Source organism: Dichomitus squalens, assembly GCF_000275845.1.
Source record: "Dichomitus squalens LYAD-421 SS1 unplaced genomic scaffold DICSQscaffold_35, whole genome shotgun sequence".
Lineage (NCBI taxonomy): Eukaryota > Fungi > Basidiomycota > Agaricomycetes > Polyporales > Polyporaceae > Dichomitus > Dichomitus squalens.
Window position 1 is genome coordinate 160482 of NW_006766917.1, and position 23409 is coordinate 183890.

At 55.5% G+C, this 23409-nt stretch overlaps 3 protein-coding genes and 1 non-coding gene across 4 annotated transcripts; 3 read left to right on the forward strand and 1 right to left on the reverse strand.

Annotated features, from left to right (window-relative positions):
* Positions 1-3484: 3484 nt before the first annotated feature.
* On the forward strand, positions 3485-9950 carry DICSQDRAFT_172627 (uncharacterized protein; the record flags this gene model as incomplete). The annotated part of the gene is made up of 14 exons (XM_007368391.1): positions 3485-4042; positions 4102-4192; positions 4254-4516; positions 4564-4623; positions 4673-4973; positions 5025-5077; positions 5128-6393; positions 6453-7197; positions 7248-7683; positions 7737-7816; positions 7870-8103; positions 8155-8383; positions 8440-9861; positions 9917-9950. The coding sequence occupies 14 exons, from the start codon at positions 3485-3487 to the stop codon at positions 9948-9950; spliced, it is 5772 nt and encodes a 1923-aa protein (XP_007368453.1).
* A 727-nt stretch (positions 9951-10677) lies between these two features.
* On the forward strand, positions 10678-18668 carry DICSQDRAFT_156586 (type II DNA topoisomerase). Its single transcript, XM_007368392.1, has 25 exons — positions 10678-11040; positions 11094-11276; positions 11327-12269; positions 12329-12422; positions 12476-12791; positions 12849-12962; positions 13014-13118; positions 13169-13333; positions 13400-13585; positions 13645-13990; positions 14043-14323; positions 14377-14613; positions 14665-14967; positions 15027-15143; positions 15206-16492; positions 16546-16638; positions 16698-16812; positions 16865-16945; positions 16999-17103; positions 17159-17197; positions 17257-17421; positions 17480-17764; positions 17877-17991; positions 18054-18096; positions 18162-18668. Exons 1-15 carry the CDS (start codon positions 10732-10734, stop codon positions 16127-16129), a joined length of 4623 nt encoding a protein of 1540 aa, XP_007368454.1. The 5' UTR covers positions 10678-10731; the 3' UTR covers positions 16130-16492; positions 16546-16638; positions 16698-16812; positions 16865-16945; positions 16999-17103; positions 17159-17197; positions 17257-17421; positions 17480-17764; positions 17877-17991; positions 18054-18096; positions 18162-18668.
* An 871-nt stretch (positions 18669-19539) lies between these two features.
* DICSQDRAFT_t145 lies at positions 19540-19622 on the forward strand. Its single transcript has one exon. It is a non-coding gene; the product is annotated as a tRNA-Asn (tRNA).
* A 2481-nt stretch (positions 19623-22103) lies between these two features.
* DICSQDRAFT_66218 (HCP-like protein) lies at positions 22104-22678 on the reverse strand (the record flags this gene model as incomplete). The annotated part of the gene is made up of 4 exons (XM_007368393.1): positions 22104-22163; positions 22217-22342; positions 22396-22479; positions 22541-22678. The coding sequence occupies 4 exons, from the start codon at positions 22676-22678 to the stop codon at positions 22104-22106; spliced, it is 408 nt and encodes a 135-aa protein (XP_007368455.1).
* Positions 22679-23409: the final 731 nt, after the last annotated feature.

Genomic DNA, 23409 nt, shown 5'->3' on the forward strand with positions numbered 1-23409 from the left:
GCCACAGTCAACATGTGGCGTAGAGCAACGAGCGACATGAGCAACTCACGATTGACCTCGAGCGTACCTGGGTCTCCGACGCTGGGAGAGGTAGATCGTAATGAGCAAGGATGGGACGGCAAGGTGAGCGAGAAGAATACCCATGGACGTCGGGTCCCATGCTGACCACCGTCGTCAGGCAGCAAGGCCTGAGAGAAGAAGGCATCCGGCGTGTAAATGAACCGTGGTCACGGCCGGAGATGTAAGTGGTTAGAGAACATCTTCGAAGACGGTGGTGGTGGTGAGGAAAGAAGGAGTGGACGGAATGGCGGCTGTTTATACCACGACGGGCGCTCTGTGGCGGACTCGGCTGGATGGTTTGATTTGTGCCAACCTCGAGGTTAGCACGGTCAGCCGCTACTGTTCGCATCCGAAAATACAGCATCTCCCGAAAGTCCGAACCATAGAGGCTGACACTGACTCCAGCTGATCGATCGCAGGTCTTCTGCCCCAAATAGTCAGTAAATCGATCCCAGCTCGTTCTTCTCGCTTCAGAACACCGAGCGCCAACCAAACAGAAGGCGGCCTTGCGATCCTTGATACACTCGCTATGATGCTGGATGGGCCTTCTCAATGGGCGGTGCCCAGATTGTGACTTCTGTGAGGAGAGTGAGCTACAGCGGAGTGCGTGAGGTTATGCTGAATTCACCTTACTGATACAAGTCAGCCTCGTTCGAGCTGACGGACGGGTCAGCAAACATGATCGGCCAACTGGGGCTTATGATTCCCTCCTTCCGCGATTTCCTGTATTGCCGCTATTTGTCAATGTGGGCGACCCCCAGCCCACGCTTTCGTGCCTCATTCGAATGATCTGATCGACATCATGACCCGGTACCTGCAGGGAAGAATCGTCCCGTCCCGAACGTGGTTCGTGCAGACACCAGGGCCCTGTGGATGTCAATGAGACTATAGGCTGAAGTAGTTGAAAAAGGGTGCTCACTGGAATTCATGAGAAGAGAGAGGAGACCAATTGCAAGGGTCATCATCCGCATTCTCATGTGATCGCGCCCGCTCATACGGAGACAGTAGAATCCATGTCGGTAGATGGTTAGGAGTAGTCATGCTGTCTGACAAGCCAAACCGTACTCTGGCGATACCTGTGCGAAGGAAGGTGAATGTGAGGTGCGACGAATATGGGTCTGAGGTGTCCAGGATTATCAAACATACCAGATGTGCCATTGCGCTGTGCGCTGTGCGGGCTTGAATGATGGTACCACCTCCAAATACCACCTTTGACTTCATCAGTTGTGGGTTCTGCATATAATCGAGGCCTAACTCATTACAGGGTAAATCTGGGACGACATCCGTGTTATGTAGGAAATAGGATGCTCATCAGGCGTTAGGGCATAAGTATTGATTCGATAGAAGGCAAGTAGCAATCTGCATGCGTGTGCGTGGGGGCTTGCGTGTCACGTGGGCTCTACTGGACACGCGGTTCCTGCTGCGTTCCTTCCGTTCTGTGCGAGTTTGAGTTCTCTGGCCCAGTGTTGTTACGGGTCAAGTCAAAGTCATGACCCTTTGGTCAAGTCATGACGGGATCGGTCAAGTCAAGCGGTCATGACCGATGGTCACCGGCCAGCACGTGATGTGTTCGCTGTACCCCGAGCAGCTTGCCGCGCGGGGCTGGTTCGGCACCGTATAGCACGCTATAGCGCGTTGTTGGTCTAACCTTGCAATTCAATATCGTACTTCGCTATATCTTCATATGATCTGGATTTCAATCGTCTACGCTCCACAACCAAAAGGCTGACAGGAAGGATGTATCAGAATCTCCCGTGCTGTCGGCCATTGCCACCAGGGCCCTGCAGCCCTTGCCCCTCCTTCAGGCATTTCAATTCCTCACCCAGAGGCCCTCATTCTCGTCCTTCTCTTTTGATACATCTCCAATGTCTCTGTTATTGTGGTGTTAGAGATTCCGGCTGCATTATGGAACATAGAAGAAGAATTTGGAGCGCGAGGTTCTGCACTGTGATGAGGCAGCTATTCCTCGGGTCACAGTATGCTATGTGTCAGGCTTGCAGAGAGTTCACATACCCTGGAGAACCTCTTCACGAAGTTTGCTCCTGGCCTCTCAGGTCTTGTATTTCGAACACACAGTCTGTTTAACCCTGCAATGCTCATGTGCATCAAGTTACTCTTCATTGCAGTACATAGAGTTACTCTAGCTCAGTCATATGGTGATCATAGACCATACTCAGTGCAATAGGAAACTCACACATATCTTCGATAGACTTGCTACTACGTGAAGTTACAAATTCCCGGTCTGATCATGCTTATTAGTAGACTCGCGGCTCGGCGTTCTGCAATCACGTGCTGACCTTTGACCATTCGGTCATGACCGATGACCCGTGCCGTCAACGGTGGTCATGGACGGGGTCATAACAACACTGCTCTGGCCCTGTCTCTCTCTCTGGCGCTACTTACATATCTGCTACATGCTGCTCGCCGCACCTCTGACCGCCATGTCGTCCCTCTGGCGCCGCAAGGCGAACGATGCCGTCAACAGTGCGCTCCTCCAGGACCCGGCCAACGTTCCACTGCCATCGTTTCATGCAAGAGCAGCACGACAGCCATCAGAGAAGAAGACAGCACCCATCATAGGCCCCCAGCCATGCACGTTACTTGAGATTCGCCGCTAGGTGAAGCAAGGCGATTTGTCGAGGTCATTTACATCGTAATCGGATTGTCCCTGGGGTCGGCACCCGCTGACATCGATGCATTCTGCAGCCCGCACCTGGGAGTCCACAGTCGAACAACAGCACGGAATGTATGGGCGGAGGCCGAATTTTTACCGACGTCAAAACGGATTCGAAGTCAGTTTCCTGTACGTATCAAGAGGCGTGTTCTACCGCTCATTTCGCCGCGTGCTTGGGGGGCTACCGGCAGGAGAGCCCGCATAGTGCTGCGTCCTTCTCACACTTGCCACCCAGTTATCGGTTTCATCAAAATCGAAGGAACGGTGCACGAGGTTCAGAAGGCGGTCTTCCGGTCACGGTTTCTAGCGCGCCGCGAAATGAGCGACCAACGTATTATCTACGCTCGATGATCGGCGTTGCGCGCTTGCAGGTAGTAAACGAGGCACAACGCTCAAACAAGCGTCCTGTGCTTGCCACCTAACCACTCCCTCTGGATCCGCTGGCCGACGTGCTTGTCATGATTATGACTCTACTCCAGTATCGATTCGACAAAATATGGAGACAAGGGCTGTTGCATACGCAATAGCAGAAGATTCTACTTGCCCCTCGTGTCCCCGATAATCGTCGCGTCCTTGTCCTGTCATGGCGTGTTCCCTGCTTCCATGCTTCACGCCTCTATGCCTGTATCACCTGTCTCCAAACGCCTTTTACGGCTCGCCCTTATCGATCACTGGCTTTAAATCTGAATCTTGCACACCAAACCCCTCTCACCCGACGACCCAGTCTCTTCTCTCCGTCTGCCTCTCGAGATGTCAACCAACTACGAGCTATTCACCCCTCTCTCCGAAACTCACGTTATCGACGACCCTCGTTACTCTACGGAATCAAACTCGGGATTCTTGCTAGTCATCCCTCTCTATGGCGCCGTCCCTCTTGGCTCGACGGATCCTTCCGACATAGTTCCTGGGAAGCGTTTTTGTTTCCTTGGAAAAACTTATAACCAGTGCTACATAGAACTGAACACAGTACTTTCGCGACTCGACGCCACGGTCCGGAGGCAAGACTACAACACCCTCCTTGCCAATCCTTCCGCCCGGCTTTTCGACATCTGGGACAACAAGGGAGATCTGACCGCGATCCCTCCCTTCTTGCTTGTAGATGCAGCTTCGTATCCTACGTTTGAGGGTTGGGACAAAGTCCAGTTCAAACGATGGAGCACGCTCTGCGGTGTTATCGACGATGCCCGACCTTCGCTTCCCTTCAACGTCTACAGTCGCTTCATCGAGCCAGCAGCGGACCAGATCAGCCTGTTCTTTACCCCGTCGTCACAGTCCCCATCGGTATTCACGGTCGATGTTTTGAAAAAGGTCTTCCAGGCGAGTCATTGACTTTGCACGTTTCCCCGCCCGAGCTGACGCCTGTGCAGGCAGCGTTCTCTGACTCCAACCTTCCCAAGTACACCTACGATGTGCTCGATCTACAGACTGCGGTGCAACGTGGGCTGGTCATGACAGGAGGTAAGACTAGCTCAAGCTTTCGACCGCCATGTCTGTTAACGCTCGTTTCATTCGTATCTAGCGCACTATCTGCAGTTTTACTTCACGTTCATGACACCCGCCGACTATACCAAACTCTGGGCGACGCTACAAAATCGGCCGGAACTCATGCGCCCATGGCCAAGTGACTCCATGGCTCGTACGATCCAGACGAAGATCGGCGATCCTCCTCGCGGAGGTGAGATGACTGTAGCGAAGATGTCTCACTTCAAGGCTACTGCGGCTATTGGACAGCGAAGTTCGTACCCGGATCAGCAGGCAGTCATGACTGCGAGCGCAACGGATGTAGGAGATTCTCTCTTGCGTATTTGCTTCATACTGACGTTACGTAGCTTGCGAAAGTGATGTGGGGACCAGCCAATGTCTCAAGCGGCTCTCCTGCCGATGCGGAGGTATGCCTTGCCTTGCTTCACGAAGGCGACAACTAACGGGCTTCATCAGTGGCTTCACCGGAATGCATTCCATTTCGGCGGAATGGACGACAGCGTCAATCTAGCGAGCTCTCAAACTCGGGAGAACCTTGTCTTTGGTACCGGTGAAAGTAACACCCACATGATCCGGGCAGAAAACACCATCTCCTCTCTCCTTAGGGCAGATGCCTCGGTTGCACAAGACAATACGCGCACGGGTACCCTTGTCACTACCAATCTCTTCAAGGGTACCATTTTCCGCCAAGACCTAAACAGCCCAGGATTCAGACGCTCAGAACAGATACCTTCTTGGGCAGATACGGAGAAGTATAGTGAGTATGCCCGTACATCGAGACTTCTGCCTTGATCTAATGTATTCGCAGTGTGGTTGAGCTTTGGACTGAAATACCAGTGGATAATGCCGGGAAGCGCGTTGGTACGCACCGCTTCTGGATTGAGCAGTGTCTTACAGCTAACTTGCCGTAGGGACTCGACTTTAACGCATCCGAAGTGTTCGATCCCTTCTCCCGTTACATCCCCCTCCGTGTCGAAGCGCGCCTTGACGATGCTCTCATGGACTACATTCACCAAAGTACTCTGTCAGCAACTGCGTCTTCGGCCCAATCCGCATCTTTGTCGTCTGCCCGCGTTCAGCGGGCTGTCTCAGAGTTGAACAGTCAGGCCATTCCGCTGTCTGCGTCCTACCAAGAGCCGATGATTCTCTGGAATGCTGCCAAGCGCCATCTCCCTTACATCGACGTCGACAATTCTCATATCAACAACCCAACAATCGCGGAGCCACCTTCGGATGAGGAAGGTCCGGGAGCGGATGAAGTCGTTCACGTCATCGGTGCCCGCCCTCTGCTTTCTCATGGGACGGAAGGCGAAAGAGTCAAAGCTGTCCGCGTTGTCGAGCTCAATCTCGCTGCCAAACGGCGATTGGGCAAGGTGTACGGTCCAAGTTCTCCTGCTCGGCCCCGGATTCCGAGATCGCTCGTCGAACCCATCCTTGCCGATCCAGGACTCACATCGCAGCCCCCGGACGGAGGATTCGTTGTTGTCGGTGACATTGCCCTATTCGGTTTTCAGAGCCTGAGCGCCAAGTTCGAGAAGTGGGAAGGACCTGCTCCGTCTGATATCGTCGTTCTTCCCGACAATCCCGTCTCCGTCGAGCGTGCAACGCTTACCGAGGACTTCCACCTCTCGTCTGTGATATCTGCGCTCGAAGGCACCGCTTTCGACAGCATCACGTTCCGTAACATCAGCGTCTACCATCAGAACTACAAGTTCGATACGACCAAGGCTATCGGCTGGCACTTCGACGCTGACCTGGTCGTCGATGAATCCTGCGGCGCATTGTACGACGTTCTCTCACAGGTTCTGGGCGTCGATGAGCCTGACCTAGCTGTCCACGTTTTCCTCGGTGCAGACGGTGGATGGGACCGTCCGCCGTCGCTTCACAGCTTCACGCTCGAAGGTATCTTCGCGGGGTTGGCCCTCAAGCCGTTCGATGGAGTCGTTCTATCCAAGATCGGTGTCAGACTCTTCGGCATACGGACGCTGAAGTACGACCCATCGCCGCAGTCCACCTTGGAATACGGGTTCTCTGTTTTCGGAAACATGAACCTCGACGTACCAGGTTCTACCGTTCCTCTGAGCTTGGAGTATGAGATGCAGGAGTTCGGTGGCGCGATCTTTCTGGGAGCCAGTATCGACACGTGGAAAAATCCTCTTGGAGCTAGCGGGCTTGTGGTGAGTACACGTACTGATCGCTAAATCGCCGCTGTTAATGGTCTCCTTCCCCTCTCAAGCTGTCGGGCATCTCCTTCTCTACGTCTTTCGCCGTCTCATCTCCATGGAAGTCCCTCACCTTCGGCGTGTCAGCGGACTTGATGTATGAGGATATCTCTACGACCTTCCAAGGGTCCTACACCCCTCGCGGCTCGTTCGAGCTGAACGCATCGATCCGCCATGTTACAGTGAAAACCATCGACACCCTTTTCAGGCGGGTCTCTCACGGCGATCTTTCCCTTCCGGACCTCGACGTGACGATCGGAGCTGCGAGCCTATCTATTTCCTCTGGCAACGGATTGAGCATCAGTCTCAACAGCGTAACCATCGGGGACTACACATCGCTTGACGCCGGTCTCATCATCACTCCTCACAACGTCGTGATTCGTGGCGATCTCACTACCGACGCTGTTCAGTTCGGAGACATAGAGCTGAAGCGTGCCTTCCTTCAGGTCACCTTTGAGGCCAAAGGGAATGGGAAGACGACTGATCTCATTCTTGGAGGCGAAGTGGCGTTTTCTACTCTGCTCTTTGATGCAGCTGTTCATCTGTACAGGTCCCCTGACGGCTCAAAGAAGTCTCTCGAATGGACCGTGCTCGCTGCCTTGACGGCGACAGACGAGGCTTGGCAGCTTTCCAAGGTCGTCCCCGAGATCGAAGGAACGCCGTTTGACCTCGCTCTTACACAAGTCGTGTTCGTGGCCGCTTCGAAGGATGACCCGAGCTTGGGCAATATGATCACGAGCGGATTCTCTTTCCACCAAGGTATGTGGAGACCATCGTGGAAGCACTGCTGTCCGCTGATCTCCCATCAGGTGTTCAGGTCTGCGCGGTGCTGGGTGAAATTGAGGCTCTCAACTCGCTCATGCGTGGGCCCGTATCTGGCCTCACTCTAAGCGCTGGCTGGTCTAAAGCCAAGGGCTTCGATTTGGACGTCTATCTGCCAGCTCCCACCCGCCTGAACCTCGGCAACGGGGTCACAAGCACACCATTCACGCTTTCCATCGCAACCAAACCTACCGTATGCCTGATACTCTCGGCTGGTCTCAACATCCCCGTCCCATATTCACCGGCACCCCTACTTTTCACCCTTTCGCTTGGGACTAACCTGTTGGGCGCCGATGCAACGGGCCAGTTGTCCGGATGGTGGGTGAACCCGTTCGGAATCAGCCCAAATGTCAAGGTTGGACCGAACTTGGCGCTTTCTATCTCGATCATCTTCGCGCAATTCGTGAGTACCGGGACGCCGAGGTATGACTTCATACCTCCTCGCCCATCGGCGATATCGCTTATGCTTCCTCTAGTGGATTCATGGTGCAGGGCGGTCTGATGATCGGCGAGACTGCAGCACAACTGGCGCTTTCGGTGAATGAGGATCCTATGAGTACGTCCGTATCGATTTTCACCATCGCTGCTTCCATCTGACACCTGTTGCAGAGGAGCTACTCTATGCTGAAGTCCAATCGTTGAACATCACGGATGTTGTCAAGCTTGCGAGCGACATCATCGACGTCACGATACCTGCTCCTCCTCGTGACTTCCTTGATTTCCAGGAGGTCAAGTTGTATATCTGTCCAGCAGGACTTTCCATCGGCACTACTTTCTACCCTCAAGGCTTCTCATTCCGGGCAGATGTCATCTTGTTTGGGAAGCGAGCTGATATCGAATGTGGTATGTCTCTCGTGGTGGTTGCCAGAACGCTATGCTCACGCAGTGCTCTAGCTGTTGACGCGGCGAATCTGAGAATATCTCTCACTGGCGGCGTTGACAACTTCACGCTTGGGCCCCTCGTCGTCCGTGGTACAACAGGCCCTCGCGCCGTCATCGAGTGCGAACTCGGACCTACGGACCAGCATTTGCTTGTCGATGGCGTTATCTCTCTCTTCGGAGCCGAATCTACCGTTCACATCGCAGTCGACATCTTACCCGCCCCCAAATTCCAATGGTTCACGTGAGTGCAATACCCTTATTCTCCGACGATGCACGCTGAACACACATGTGCTTCAGGCAACTCAAATTCACCGATCTTCTCCTCTTTCGACTCCAAGCGACTCTTGTCGGAGCCGTATCCTTCAGCGATCTCTCCGATGCCGACTTCCTGTTTGATGCTCTCTTTGAGCAACACATCCTCCAGTACATCCACGACCATATCATGGGCCAATTCGAACAGGCTCGGCAGACCGTTAGGGATGGCATTGACGCCGCGCAGGCAAAAGTCGACGAGGCGGAAGCTGCATGGAAGGCAGGAGTCGACAAGGCCCTCGCTGATCTCGACGATGCGAAGAAGAGCTGGGACGCGAAGAACGAGAGCGTCACGGCCGAATCCAACAAGGTCATCGACGCATACAACAAGGAGATCGGACGTCTGCAGGACGCCATCACTTCCGCACAGAAAGACTATGATGCCGCGATGACCAATGCACAGAACGCCGTCAGCGCCGCGCAACGGGACCGTGCGCAAGCGCTGCAGAGCGCGCAGCATGACCTCGACAACGCTAAGCGAGACGTGAGCGACGCTATCGACGCAGCGCAAAGGGACGTCGACTATGCGAAGAAGGACTTCGATGCTGCGTTCGGTTCCGCCAACGCCGCGATCGAAAGCGCACGTCGGGACGTGCAGAGCCTGCAGAACCAGATTAACGACTTGTATAGCACCATCCACGACTACGAGCGTGCACCGTGGTACGAGTTTTGGAAGAAAGCTGCAATCGCTGGCCTTTACGTTGCTGTGGGCGCGCTCGAGGCCTCCAAAGCCATTGCCGACGGTGTTCTCCAAGCCGCAGAGGCGGTGCTGAAATCCGTGGACTTCGTCGCCAAAGAGACCGCCTTCAAGGCTGCCCAGGCCGCCCTCGACGCTGCTAGAGAGACTGGCAAAACTGCAATCGACGTGGCGAAGACAGCCGTGGACGTCGCGGACAAAACGTCCCAGGCCGCCCTAGATGCCGCAAATGAGACGCTCGAGATCACGAAACAGGGGGTAGAGTGGGGTGTTCTTCAAGGCGCGAAGGAGGCTTTGCAGGCCTACAAAGTCGCCAACGATGCCGCCTTCCACGCAGCGACTCAGGCGTTGGTCGACCTGCTCAAGTGTGCCGAATACCTGGCCTACCAGGCTGCCAAGATCGCACTCGACGCGGCGCGCGCTGCGACGGTGACACTCGACGCCGCTCGCGCGGCTCTGGACCTAGCTCAACGAGTGGGGGAGGAGGCCCTTGAGATCGGGCAGTGGGTCGCAGATCATGCCCTCGAGGCTTTCGACATCCGCGTCGTCCATCTCTCCGGAAGCTTGCGTGGCATGGTGGGAGCGGGCGGTTCGATGGCGAAGCCTTTCACGACTCGCATCGAGGGCGTCGTCGTAGGTCAACCTTTCACTCTTGACGGAGAGTTTGACCTTCGCAAGACCGCGGACTTCATTACGTTTATCTTTGAAAAGTAAGTCTTACATTTATAGGCGTGGTTACGACTCGCTCATGGGTCGTGTCAATAGCCTCTGGGATAAGATCAAGGCCGAAGTTGTTTGAACGACGAGTCGCAGTGCTGAGACAATCACGGTTCTGTATGCCACCTGTACTAGTACATGTACTCACCTCACTCTGAATGTGAACCTATGGAGAACGGATTCAAGGATACGCAACCCTCACGAGAAGGAGGAGTAATGAGCTATGCCGAGCCTCGTCACGGATACGAGAGCAGGGCTTTGACGTAAGGGTCACGGTATTCCGGGCGTGTGAGCTACGCTCGTGAAGGTAGCGAGATCCTGTGCGAGAGCAGCACGGGAAAAGTAGTAGTGTCATGTCTGGACCGGCGAGTGGATCCGACGCAAAGTCGACCCCGCGTAGAGGAGCCAGACTAATACTGCACGCTACGAAAGACGCTTCAACAGACGCTCGCAGTACTCATCGGCACTGCCGGCGACCCGGTGCACCGCGTCGCCGGCAATTGCAATGTGACGTGGTATGTGACCAACCGCGCCTGGGTCCAGCTGACTCTTTGGGAGACCTGTAAGGTATACCAGGGGTGCGATAAAAGCATAAAGTACTCTTCAAGGCCTGCAGATGCAGCAGCCCGACGAAATCTAGTTTGAGAAGGTGCTGATGCTGCAGGTTTTGGAAGACAACCGAGCTTGATGGGCGGCTATGTCACGTGCTGGACGCGGTGAAGGCGGTCGCGCGACGCGTTTGCCGACCTGACACGAACCATCACCGGTCACCAGCCACTCCAGGCTTTCCTCCCTCTCCCCTTCATTACCTTCTGACGACTCCCCACCCAACAACTTGCAGACGGCCGACAATAATTACTACGATGAGCGACTCGGAGGAGAATTTCGACCTCGACGTCTCGGGATCCGAGTCCGACGACTTCGTGCCCGATACCACGAAGAAGGCCACCAAGGCTCCCGCGAAGAAGACCGCAAAGGCTGCACCGAAAGCAGCAGCGAAGTCGAAGCCTACTAAGAAGACGAAAGTGCTCGTCGACAAGGACGACAACGCGGATACGGAGGAGGACGACCAGGACGACGACCCTGTGTCTGCCGCAGGCCCGTCGGCGCCGGCGCCCGCACTGAAGGGGACCAATGGCAAGAAGAAGAGTGCATCAGAGATGTACACCAAGGTGCGTTATGCTCATGCAGACGCGTATATGCGTGCTCTAACCACCGCTTGCAGCTCTCGCAACTGGAGCATATCCTCAAGCGGCCCGACTCGTATATTGGCAGCGTAGAGACGATCACGACCACCATGTGGACATGGGACTCTGACAACAAACGCATGGTCTACCGCGAAGTCAAGTACGTCCCTGGGTTTTTCAAGATTGTAGACGAGATCCTCGTCAACGCGGCAGATAACAAGGTGAATGTCATTTCCGTGTCAAGCCCCCTTGGCGCTCACTTTGGGTCCAGATCAACGACCCAAGCATGGACACCATCAAGGTGACCATTGACATCGAGAACAACACGATCTCCGTGTACAACAACGGACGTGGTATCCCAATTGAGATGCACTCGAAGGAAAAGATCTACATCCCCGAGCTCATCTTCGGCCACCTCCTCTCCTCGTCCAACTACGACGACGACGAGAAGAAGCTCACCGGTGGTCGCAACGGCTACGGAGCGAAGCTGGCGAACATCTACTCAACCGAGTTCACGGTGGAGACGGCGGACAAGAACACGAGCCAGAAATACGTGCAGACGTGGACGGAGAACATGAGCAAGATGGGCAAGGCGAAGATCACGAAGAACGGTCGTGGGGAGGAGTATACGCGCGTGACGTTCAAGCCCGACCTGAAGCGGTTCGGGATGGAGTCAATCGACGAGGATACGGTCTCGCTGCTGAAGAAGCGGGTGCACGACCTCGCAGGCACGGTGAAGGACGTGAAGGTGTTCCTGAACGACGAGCGGCTGAAGATCAAGAACTTCAAGCAGTACGTGGAGCTGTTCCTGAACTCGGCGGCGGAGGCGGCAGCGAACAAAACGGATGGGGCGGCGCAGCCCAAGCCCACTGTCGTCTACGAGGCGCCCGCTGGGGGGCGGTGGGAGGTGGCGTTCGCGGTGTCGGACGGGACGCCACAACAGGTTTCGTTCGCAAACTCGATCTCGACGTTCAAGGGTGGCACCCACGTGAACTATATCGCGGACCAGATCGCAAAGCATTTGATTACGTCGATTGCGAAGAAAAATAAGGCGGCGACGGTGAAGCCGGCGCAGATCAAGAGCCACATGTGGATATTCGTGAATGCGCTGGTGGAAAACCCGACGTTCGACTCGCAGACGAAGGAGACGCTGACGCTGCCCGCGAGCAAGTTCGGGTCGAAGCCGACCCTGTCGGAGGACTTCATGAAGAAGGGTGGGTCCAAGTACGGAGAAACGTGGGCGATTGCTGACTGTTGCCTCTCCTGCCTCCAGTCGCGAAGTCATCCATAGTAGACCATGTCTTGAACTGGGCGAAATTCAAGGCCGACCAGCAACTCAAGAAAACTGATGGTAATCGGAGGTCTAGGTTAGTTGCATCGTCGCAAGAATCGCGATATACGACTAACCCAGCTTGGCCAGAATCACGGGCATGACTAAACTGTGTGACGCCAATAACGCGGGCACGAAGAAGGCAGGCGAATGCACTCTCATCCTGACCGAAGGAGACTCGGCTAAGGCCCTCGCGATCGCTGGGCTGGGCGTCGTCGGTCGCGACTCTTACGGTGTCTTCCCCCTACGCGGAAAGCTGCTCAACGTCCGCGACGCGAAGCACGACCAGATCATGAAGAACGAGGAAATTCAGAATATCAAGAAGATTCTGGGGCTGCAGCATAACAAGACGTACACAGACACGGCTGGCTTGCGGTACGGTCGCCTCATGTTGATGACGGATCAGGTAAGGGCGATCTGGCGCAGCTGTCTGGTGTGGTGGTGCTGAGATTTTGGTGTCTAGGATCACGATGGTTCTCATATCAAGGGGCTCCTCATCAATTACTTGGACCACTTCTACCCGTCGCTCTTGAAGCTGCCTAAATTCCTCGTCGAGTTCATCACGCCTGTGGTTCGAGTACGTGTTGGAAGTCATATGGTACATTTATATGCTGACGATGTGGAGTAGGTGTGGAAGGGAAAACAAGTCATCAACTTCTACACCATTCCCGAGTACGAAATGTGGCTCGAGCAGACGCCTGACTCGCACAAGTGGCAGCATAAGTACTACAAGGTCCGTAGTAGTCTTCACTATCCGCGGGACTCTGTCTGAGTAAGGATTAGGGTTTGGGTACGAGCAAGGATGAGGACGCGCGCGATTACTTCCGCGACATGAAGCGCCATATGATCCCTTTCTCTACGTCGAAAGAAGGGGACAGGGAGCTGATTGAGCTTGCCTTCAGCAAGAAGAAGGCGGACGATCGTAAGGAGTGGCTTCGTCAGTTCAAGGTACGTCCAGGCTTCTCGCAACGTGCGTAAATGCTTGCTGATATCCCATTCCAATCCCTCGTCAAGCCCGGTACCTACCTTGACCACACGCAGCGCGAGATCCCACTCTCTGAATTCATCAACCGGGAGCTAATTCTCTTCTCGATGGCTGATAACATCCGTTCCATCCCCTCCGTTGCGGATGGCTTGAAGCCCGGTCAGCGCAAGGTCATATGGTCTTGCTTCAAGCGTAACTTGAAGAAGGAGATCAAGGTCTGTCGACTTGAGTTCTATCCACTTGTTTATTTCACCTCGTACTAACGTCCCTACAGGTCGCTCAGCTCGTCGGATACGTCTCCGAGGTATCCGCGTACCACCACGGCGAAGCTAGTTTGATGGCTACCATCATCAACTTGGCACAAGACTTTGTCGGGAGCAACAACATCAACCTCCTCATGCCGAACGGTCAGTTTGGTACGCGTGACCAGGGTGGCAAGGATCATGCCGCGGCCCGTTACATTTTCACCGAGCTCGCACCTATTGTCCGGACCCTCATGCACCCTGCGGACGACGCAATCTTGACGTACCAGCAGGACGACGGCAGGCAGGTGGAGCCGGAGTGGTACATGCCTATCGTCCCGATGGTATTGGTGAACGGCGCAGAGGGTATCGGTACCGGTACGTTACTTCTCTTCGGTCTGTGTGATCTGTTGTTGAGGGAAGCGACCAGGATGGAGTACGACGATCCCGGCGTACAACCCGGAGGACATCGTCGCGAACATCCGGCGTCTGATGAACAACGAGGAGCAAGAGCCTATGCTCCCTTGGTGGCGTGGCTTCAGCGGCACGGTCAAGAAGGTCGGCGACAACAAGTACGATGTCATCGGTACTTGCACCAAGCTTGACGATACGACTGTCGAAATCACGGAGTTGCCGATCCACCGCTGGACCCAGAATTTCAAGGCCGAGCTTGAGGCTATGATTGGCGAAAAGGGTGATGGTTCTGTCAAGGTAGGACGTCGCATTGCCAGACATGGCCGTCGATACTGATTATATGGGTGCAGGACTACGAGGAGCATCACAACAACATGAACGTGCACTTTATCGTCACTATGTCTGCGAAGGGCATGGAGGAGGCGGAGAAGCAGGGGTTCCACGAATACTTCAAGCTGTCCACCAAGATCAACACGAGCAACATGGTCTGCTTCGACTTCGACGGCAAGATCAAGAAGTACAACGCTCCCGAGGAGATCATCGAGGACTTCTACCCCAAGCGTCTCGCGTACTACCAGAAGCGCAAGGTACGTTCTCATGCCCGAGTTGTGTTGTGTAGTAAATGAATGTTGTGATAGGACTACCTCGTGAACGAGCTGGAGGTTCAACTCGACAAGCTGAACAACCAGGCTCGCTTTGTGAAGATGATCATCGACAGGGAGTTGTCGGTATCCAACCGTCGCAAGGCGGACATTGTTCAAGACCTTCGCAACAAGCAGTTCCGCCCCTTCCCCAAAGTCGCCAAAGCGAAGGCGGCTGGCGAGACAGAGGACGTCGTGGAGGAAGAGGACGAAGACGGCGAGGCAGGAGGCCCTGCGGGCAACCTTTCCGACTTTGATTACCTTCTGGGCATGGCGATCTGGAGCTTGACCAAGGAGAAGGCGAGTCGGCGTCGTTCGTAGATGCTCCCTATTAGCTGACTTGCCTGAACGTTCTTCAGATCGAGAAGCTCCGGCAGCAAGCTAATGAGAAAGAACAGGAGCTGCTGGAGCTCCTCGCGCGAACTCCTAATCAGATTTGGCAGACCGACCTCGACGCATTCCTTGTGCAGTGGCGGGTGAGTTGTCGTTCTGGTGCAGGCCAAGTGTCCGAAGCCAGAGGCTGACTGGTGTCATCCAGCAAACCTGCGAGGATTGGGAAGGCAAGCTCTGCGCTGCCGAAGAGTCTGGAGGCAAGAAGAAGCGGCGAAAGGGCGCTAAGCTCGGTGCGGCGCCCAAGAAGCCGAAGGCCGAAGACGACGATGAGGACTTCAAGCCTGTCAAGGCGGCGGCGTCGAAGCCGAAGAAGGCCACCGAGGCAAAGAAGCCTCCCGCCGCCGTACCCTCTGGCTCGGGCAACGACATCAAGAACGAGGATAGCGATGACGATATCCCGCCACCTCCCAGAAAACGAGTCGCTGCTGCCAAGGTCTCGAAGGCGGAGAGCGATGACGACGTCGAGATGGTAGTCGAACCGCGGCCGAAGCCTGCCGCAAGGAAGAAGGTAGCTCCGCCTGACGACTCGGACTCTGAACTTGAGTCTGCTCCTGCGTCGAAGGACAAAGGGAAGGCCAAGGCCACGGCGAAGTCGGGGTCAGCCTCGAAGCGGAAGAGTCTCGATACCGACGCCGGTAGCGATGACGGTGTCGTAATCAAGCCAGCGTCGAAGAAAAAGAGGCCATCCGCGGAGAAAGATGACGATGACGACATCATGGAGATCGACGCACCGCAACCTAAGAAGAACGGGAAACAAGCAGCTATCACGGACTTCTTGGGCAAGGGTGCTCCTGGAGCGGCGAAGAAGGCGCCAGTATCGCGCAAGGCGTCGTCAAGCAGTCAGGCCTCGAAGAAAGCCCCAGTCAAGAAGCCTGCGAAGAAGGTGGTGGTCTCGGATGACGAGTTTGACGAAGATGACGAAGTCCATGTCGTTTCTCCTCCGCCTAAGTCCCGTGTCGAGGCACCGAAACGGACGGCGAGAGCAGCGGCGACGAAGGTATCGAAGTACGTGGAAATCACTTCCGGGGACGAGGACGATGGCGGTTCCGAATTCGACGACTTTGATTGATGTTGTTGCTGGTTGACGAACGTGCTCTGACTCGAATGTCTTTATGTCTCTCTACTTCACCGTGACGATCTTTCATCTGTATTCTTATGCGTTGCCACTTGTGATTACTACCCGTTTCGGATGCGTGTATTGTTCTAACGAGCGTTCATATCAGTACTCATGTTCCGTCCCCGATATCCTAATGCATTACACCGTATGTGGTATACCCAACACGACGTGCGCTACCTCAATGTGCAGACGGGGGCTTGAAACCCTTAAGCCACTCCGTAACGAATGCGACCTCCTGGTGGTGGATGGTCTGAACGAAGTCGGGCTCTGCGCTGGGGTCGGCCAGGCCGTTCTCGTCCCAGTGGTGGACAGCAGCTACAAAGAAGCGTCAGAGATAATTCTGTCGCCTAAGATACAGATATGTTTACTTGGAATGAGCTTGAAAGGGCGAATGGTCGTGTCTGTCCGATTGTGAGCACGAGGATCAGGGCTGTGAGGGGTGTCGCCCCTCCAAGGATCGTCTATTGTGCGCGGACGTAATCAGAGAGCATGGTCGTCATACCGGCGCCGTAGCCCATACCTTCACCGTCGATGATTGCGAGACGGTCGTAGGCGATATTGTAGCCACCAAGCTTGTTGACGTCTTCAACGTTGGGCCAGGCGGGGATTGCGAAGTGCTCGCCGGGCGGATAAGACTGGATTGCATCATCAGCTTACGTGGGGTCAAGAACACAGCGAAGATCGTACGAGCGTGCAGGTCAGATGGGCATACTCCTTGGTCAGAAGCTTGGAAATAATGCGAGGCGTGGCCGGGTCCGGCGGAGGAGTCTGCCGAAATATGTCGATTCTCTACGTAGATATGGCGGTGCAGTAGGGCATACCATCAAGAAGCCCCATTGCGTGCAAACTTGGAAGTTCCACAGACGCCAAGTTTGAGAGAGGTCGGTCTGAGAGAAGGACTCCGGGTCGGTAATCGAGCCGAAACACTGAGATTCATCGGTCAGCATGCGCGCACTGGCTGTACAGCAAGGCGTTACAAACCTCATCCTGCTGGGCTACTGGGCAATCCAGCGATATAGTCTATTCACATGAGGCGAGGTGTGATGATGGATCTTGCATGCGAAGGCTTACGAGCATACCTGGTTTATGTAGTTCGCATATTGGGCGGTCGCGTTCGAAATCGTGACACCGTGAGTAGTGACGGTAGCGTTGTCCAGAGGACCGAGCGCATCACAAAAATCGAAGAACGAGGGGTCATCGATAGCAGGGTCCCAGTTCCTGTTCTGCCAAGCGCCGAGCGGACTCTACGAATCTCTCGTCAGCTTGCGCCCACAGAATCACTATGAATGATTTTGTGCGTACCGAGAGTAGGCTAGCGAAGTCCGGATCGTACGAGATGCCGCTGAGGCCGAAGACAGCCTTGATCGCGTTGCGCGTGTGGTTGTTCCGCGTGAGCAGAGTGTCGACCTCGTCGACCGTCTGGACGATGCGCGCCACGCAGTCCTGCGGCGCGTACTGCCGGATGATGTCGAAGTAGCGCCAGTCGACGACCGTGGCGTGCGTCACGCCCGAGGACGAGATGGATCCGAAGACGATATCGGGGTAGAGCACGCGCATGTGGGCGGCCCGCGCGCCGCCGTAGGAACCCTGTGAATAGGAAGGGAAGGTCGGTGTCAGACATCGCTCGCAGAAGGCTCTCAGGAGCATGTGGACGCGTGAATATTTTCGGCCGCAGAAAGTAGAAAGATAATATGCATACACCGTAATAAATCCATGGCGTTCCCGGAGCTGTGATGTCCCCTTTGATGCCAGGAATGGTTACGTTGTCGATGAAGTTCGCCGAGTCAGCTGCCGCTTGCTCATTGTTCAACCATCTGGAAAGAGAAGTACAGTATCAGCTCTGGGTCACGCGGCTGAGGACAGCGTGTATCCGCACCTTAAAGAGTCAGTGGTGAAGTTGAGAACTGGGACAGATTTTCCTGCGGATAGTATAAGGAACGTAAGAATCACAGCAGCCCATATGGTCCGGTACGCCAAGACAGACCGTAGTATCTGTGTTCCAGAACGATGCCCAAGCCATTAGTTGCGTTGGCGAGGATGTCGATGATACCAGTGTCAAGGATGGGCATACGCTCTTCTCCAGGGCCTTCGCCAGCCTCGAAGACGATGACAGGGCCGCCGGGTTTGTAGTGGCGATCGCTAACCCAGTATCGCTGCTGGAACGTGAACCCCGTGTCCGAGAAGTGGTCAAAAGGCTGCGTAAAGTTGTAAAGGGGGAAAGTAGGCGTCGCCCGTTTCGCATGGCCGGCTGTGCGGGTCGCCTTCTTTGCAGCGAGCTTTACCACCTGCGGGTTCACCGGCCTGATTGCCTCTGCGCCATCAGAGCGCAGCAAGAGAGCCAGCGCGAGCGCGCCTACGCCCAGCACGCCCGACTTGAAGGACGGCATTGGTCAAAATAGGGAGCGGCGGAGCTGAAGTACTTGAAATTCTCAGCGAGTCGTAGGACATATATACTCTTCGAGCGTCCCGAGAAGAAGCGGGTGATGCATATGGGTCCCCTGCACGCGTTCGACAGCATGGGGCCATGTGGTCAGCCGCCTTCGATACATCGCGATTCGCGATTCGCGCGGCGCGTTCGTACCAGCTTACACTGCTTATATATGGGGAGGTCTGAACTGGAGGCTGGGACCCAAGGGTTCGCAACTTATCGCCAACTCCTGGCGCATCGTGTTGGCAACATTGAGCGCGCAACCGCCACGAGCATTGCGAGTTTCAAGTTGAGTCATCTCACAACCGTTACAAAGAAAAGAGGATGTACGTAACTATAGGTGCTCCCTCGAAATCGTCTCCTTCCGTTCCCCGAAGACCTCTAGGCATGACGAGACGACATTGTACTAGAGCATATGCCCCAGAATTGGACGGCGAACAAATAAAACAAGTGAATATCATTTTGCCAACTACCGCAGCATGTCGCGTAACCTCGATGAAGTGCGCACAGGTCGCCGCCCACGTTGGCACAGTATGAGTAAAAGGTGTTTCGCACTGCGCAGAGTCGCAGCCTCCTCGGATTACAGCTATTTTCAAAACGATAGGCCCCTGCGCGGCTTTTTACACACACCGTCGGACCATAGAATTTAAGTCCCGAGGTAACACAGCGCGTTAGCCGCACCCATGCCGAGCTTAGCCTGGACTCGGACTTCGGTTGTCCCGCTGAACCCTGGTTCGGGCCGCCCATGTCGAGCTCCGGCTGTATGTATAAGAAGTTGTGCAAGGGTCTATCGTTCTGAAAACAGCTGTAACGGGGTGCAAATAATCGACATTCGGATGATGAGCACGAACCACGTACGTACATTAGAATGATGCCGTTGATGTCCCCTCGCGGTTGCGCAGTTGAAATGTGAACGGATGACATCATAAATATGTGCCCCATGGCTGAGTTGGTTACAGCGTCCGACTGTTACTCTTCGCAATCGGAAGGTCGTGAGTTCGAGCCTCACTGGGGCAGCGTAGTTTTACCTCCCAGACAAGCGTCAGGGAGGTCGTCAAACTGATGAGTACGGGTGTGCTGTCAGAGGGAGCGCTGGCACTTGAAATCGACACACAATCCACTATTGAATGTAGCGTGGTCACGGCTGTCCAATCTGTTAGGCACAAACAGTTGGATTCAGGCCTCACAGAACCCGACATCCATCGTTCAGCTGTACCTCCATTGACTGCATAAAACTACAACATCGCGTCCACGACAGTGGAGCAACGACAACCTCCAAGCTTCCATCACATATTTCGGTGCACGTTGGCTTCCCGCATATGCGGTACTAGTCCCGAGGGCCACGAAGAGGCCTGCACCAGGCACGTCCATACTTCTAAGCAATGGACGACCGTACCTCGGGGCGGCGTCTTGAATCAAAGGCAACTTGCGCCCTCGAAGCCACTTGCTGTTTCGTCCGATGCCATCCATCCTCGGACGGATCCGAGCATACGTCGAGGTCTTGATGTGAACCTGTGTGCAAGCCACACCGTGCGTAGGACCCCCGTCAATAGACAGGGCCGTCAACCGGGCAGAGGGCGGGCCAACTGGCAACCCGAGCTCAACCCTCGACGCCCGCATCTGGCAGCTCAAGTCAGCATCATAACTGGAAGAGGCGAAGACGGAGAGACTCACTTTCGAGTGCGGGGACAGCGTAGGGCATCTGTCGTGACTCGTCTACCTGTATGGAATACGTCAGCCTGATGAGTTTGTAAGAGAACTCACCTGCATTAGACGTCTGGCAGACGTGCCCCGTAATACGGGTGCGGGTGCGGACGCGCCACTCGAAGGTGGTTGCTTCTAGTCCACTTACCGCTGCACACTTCCTACACAGACGTCCCCTGGTGTCCTGTCGCCTGGTGTCCCGTCGCGCTTGGAGGAGAGGTCGGACCGTCGCGGGCTGCGATAGAAGTGTGAGTATAGTAGTACACAAGGAACGAAGGCGACAACATACCGTCTTGAGGCAGCAGTCTGCTGACGACGCGACGCCCTTGCACGACTTCCACAGGACAGTCGGCAGTGGCGCGTACGTCGTCTACCCGTCACTCTTTACGAGTCACGTTCCAGGTTACGGCGTCCGTCCTTTCCCAACCACCCCCGAGGAGGCGGACAGGTACTCGTCCCGGGTGCGCCCCGGCTTACGCCCATTGTCAAAAGACGTTGTAGCGGCGAGGCACCGACGCCTGGGCGCAGTCACCCGCTCGACCCGTGTTGGCAGCCACACCCCAGTGAAGAGACGGGCCACCAGGGTGAACAGGCTTAATCGCCGCTGTTGCCCGGGATGGTACGCGTCGAATCTAACCACCGCCACAGTCAACATGTGGCGTAGAGCAGAGAAGGACGAAAGGAACTCACGATTGACCTCGAGCGTACCTGGGTCTCCGACGCCCTGGGCGACAGATAATGATGAGCAAGGATGGAACGGCAAGGTAAGCAAGAGGACTACCCATGGACGTCGGGTCCCATGCTGACCACCGTTGTCAGGCAGCAAGGCCTGAGAGAAGAAGGCATCCGGCGTGTAAGCGGACCGTGGTCACGGCCGGAGATGTAAGTGGTTGGGAGAAGGTCTTCGCAGACGGTGGTGGTGGTGAGGAAAGAAGGAAAGGACAGAACGGCGGCTGTTTATACCACGACGGGCGCTCTGTGGCGGATGGTTTGATTTGTGCCAACCTCGAGGCTAGCACGGTCAGCCGCTACTGTTCGCATCCGAAAACATAGGATTCGCCCGAAAGGCCGAACCATATAGAGGTTGACACTGACTCCAGCTGATCGATCGCAGGTCTCCTGCCCCGAATAGCGAGTAAATCGATCCCGGCTCGTTCTTCTCGCTTCAGAAGACCGTCGCGCTGTGAACAGAAGGCTGCCTTGTGATAACCGATCCATTCACTGATGCTGGGCGTGCCTGCTCATTGGGCGGTACCCAGACTGTTTCTTCCCTAGGGAGGGTGAGATACAGCAGAGTGCGTGAATTTATGCTGAACTCACCTTACTCATTCATGTCGGCCTCCTTCGTGCTGACAAACGGGTCAACGGCCTGATCAGTGAACTGGGATGGAATCTACGGAGTGGGGTATGTATAGAGCAAAGAGGAATACACCCGTTATTTGTCTTTAAAGGAGAGTAAGTGGGAAAGAAAGGCGGGCAGATCCGAAGGACGAGGACGAGGAGACATGGGTCAACAACTTGAAGTTACCTAGGTTCAGGTGAGTATGTAGCGGTTTAATCATCAATCTGAAAGACAAGCGCAGATACGTCAAGCAGCAAGCACACAAAGGGTTCCGTGGAAACCAGATGCCATGTATGCCGAGAACCAAATAACGATACAGCAATGTAAGTACCAAGATCAGCCAATGTGCAAAAGGCATCGGACGACGCCAATAGCATGGGTATCAACCAAGCGTGAAGCGATATATGTGCAACGAGCAGAAGACGAGGACCAGCGACGAGGGCCGTCCGGTGTCATTGGTATTTCTCCTTGTAAATCCATGCGAGTCCGACGTCACTCACTCCCTGTTGAACCTGCGACAAGGGACGGTCGGTGAGAGCCCAAGAGGAAAATGAAGGAAACGTACTGCAGCCCGGTACCACTTGGCTGACTCCTTCTTATCCTTCTTGCAGCCCTTCCCGTTCAACAAGCAGAATGCGAGCTCCTGCTGAGCATCCGGGTCGCCTAGTCGCGCCGCGACACGATAGTATTGCTACGTGGACGTTAGACACAGGGTCTCGGATACTTCGCGGGCAGCCGACTCACCACTGCCATCTCCTTGTCCTTCTGCACTCCCCAACCCCGGAAGAAGCTCTGTCCAACCTCATAGATCGCAAGCACAAGCTCCGACTAGTCATTTGTCACCCATGAGCAAGCAACTCCCCAGACCAAGCACGCGAAAAGAACTCACCCTCACAGCGCTCATATCCCCCTGCTTCTCCTTCTCCAGATCCGACACCGCCAGCTCCGCCGCCCGCCTCAACCACCTGAAACCCGCCTGTTCATTCTTCTCGCACCCCCACCCGTGTCGTTGGGCCAAACCCCACATGAGCATGCCCACCCCACACCCCCCGCCGAGCGTCGCGCTCTTCTCGAACGCGGCCGCCGACTCCGTGAGCCGGTTCTCGAGGTGGTGCTGGATGCCGAGCTGCAGGAAATCCTGCGGCGTTTGCGGGTTCGCGAGCGCGGGATTCGCTCCCTTCGTCTTACTCGCCGAGCTCTTCGCCCCTGGCCGCCCTTGGGTCCCGGGCGGCCCAGGGGTCGTAGGCGTCTTCGGAGCCTGAGTGTCGGCAGGCAGGGAAGAAGGGAACTGTTGATTCGCATTCGCAGAACTCGGGCTAGGCGGGAGCTCGTAGAACGAATAATTCGAGTACACGATCTGCGACGATGCTATCCGCGACCCAAGCGAGGGCCCGGAGGGCTGAGTCTGCGTCTGTGACGACAGAGTGGGAGAGGGGATGCCAGACCAATTCTCATACTGCGGCTCGCCAAGCGACGCTGGCGAGACCGGACGCGACCCCTGCCCCAGCGGAACTGTTGGCGACCCAAGCGGGCTTGGGCCAAGCCGCGGACTAGGGAGAGGGGAATGCGAAGGTGAGCGCGGACCTGAACCTGGACCTCCGCGCGCGTTCCTCATCAGCACTTCGCGCTTGCGCTGCTCCGACTCCGCGGGGCTCGGTGGTTGCACGGGTCTTGAGAAATTCACGGAGGTGGTCACCTGCGACGGCATGCGACCACCCTTCGAAGGCCCTAGGACTGCGTATTCCTGCTCCCATGGCT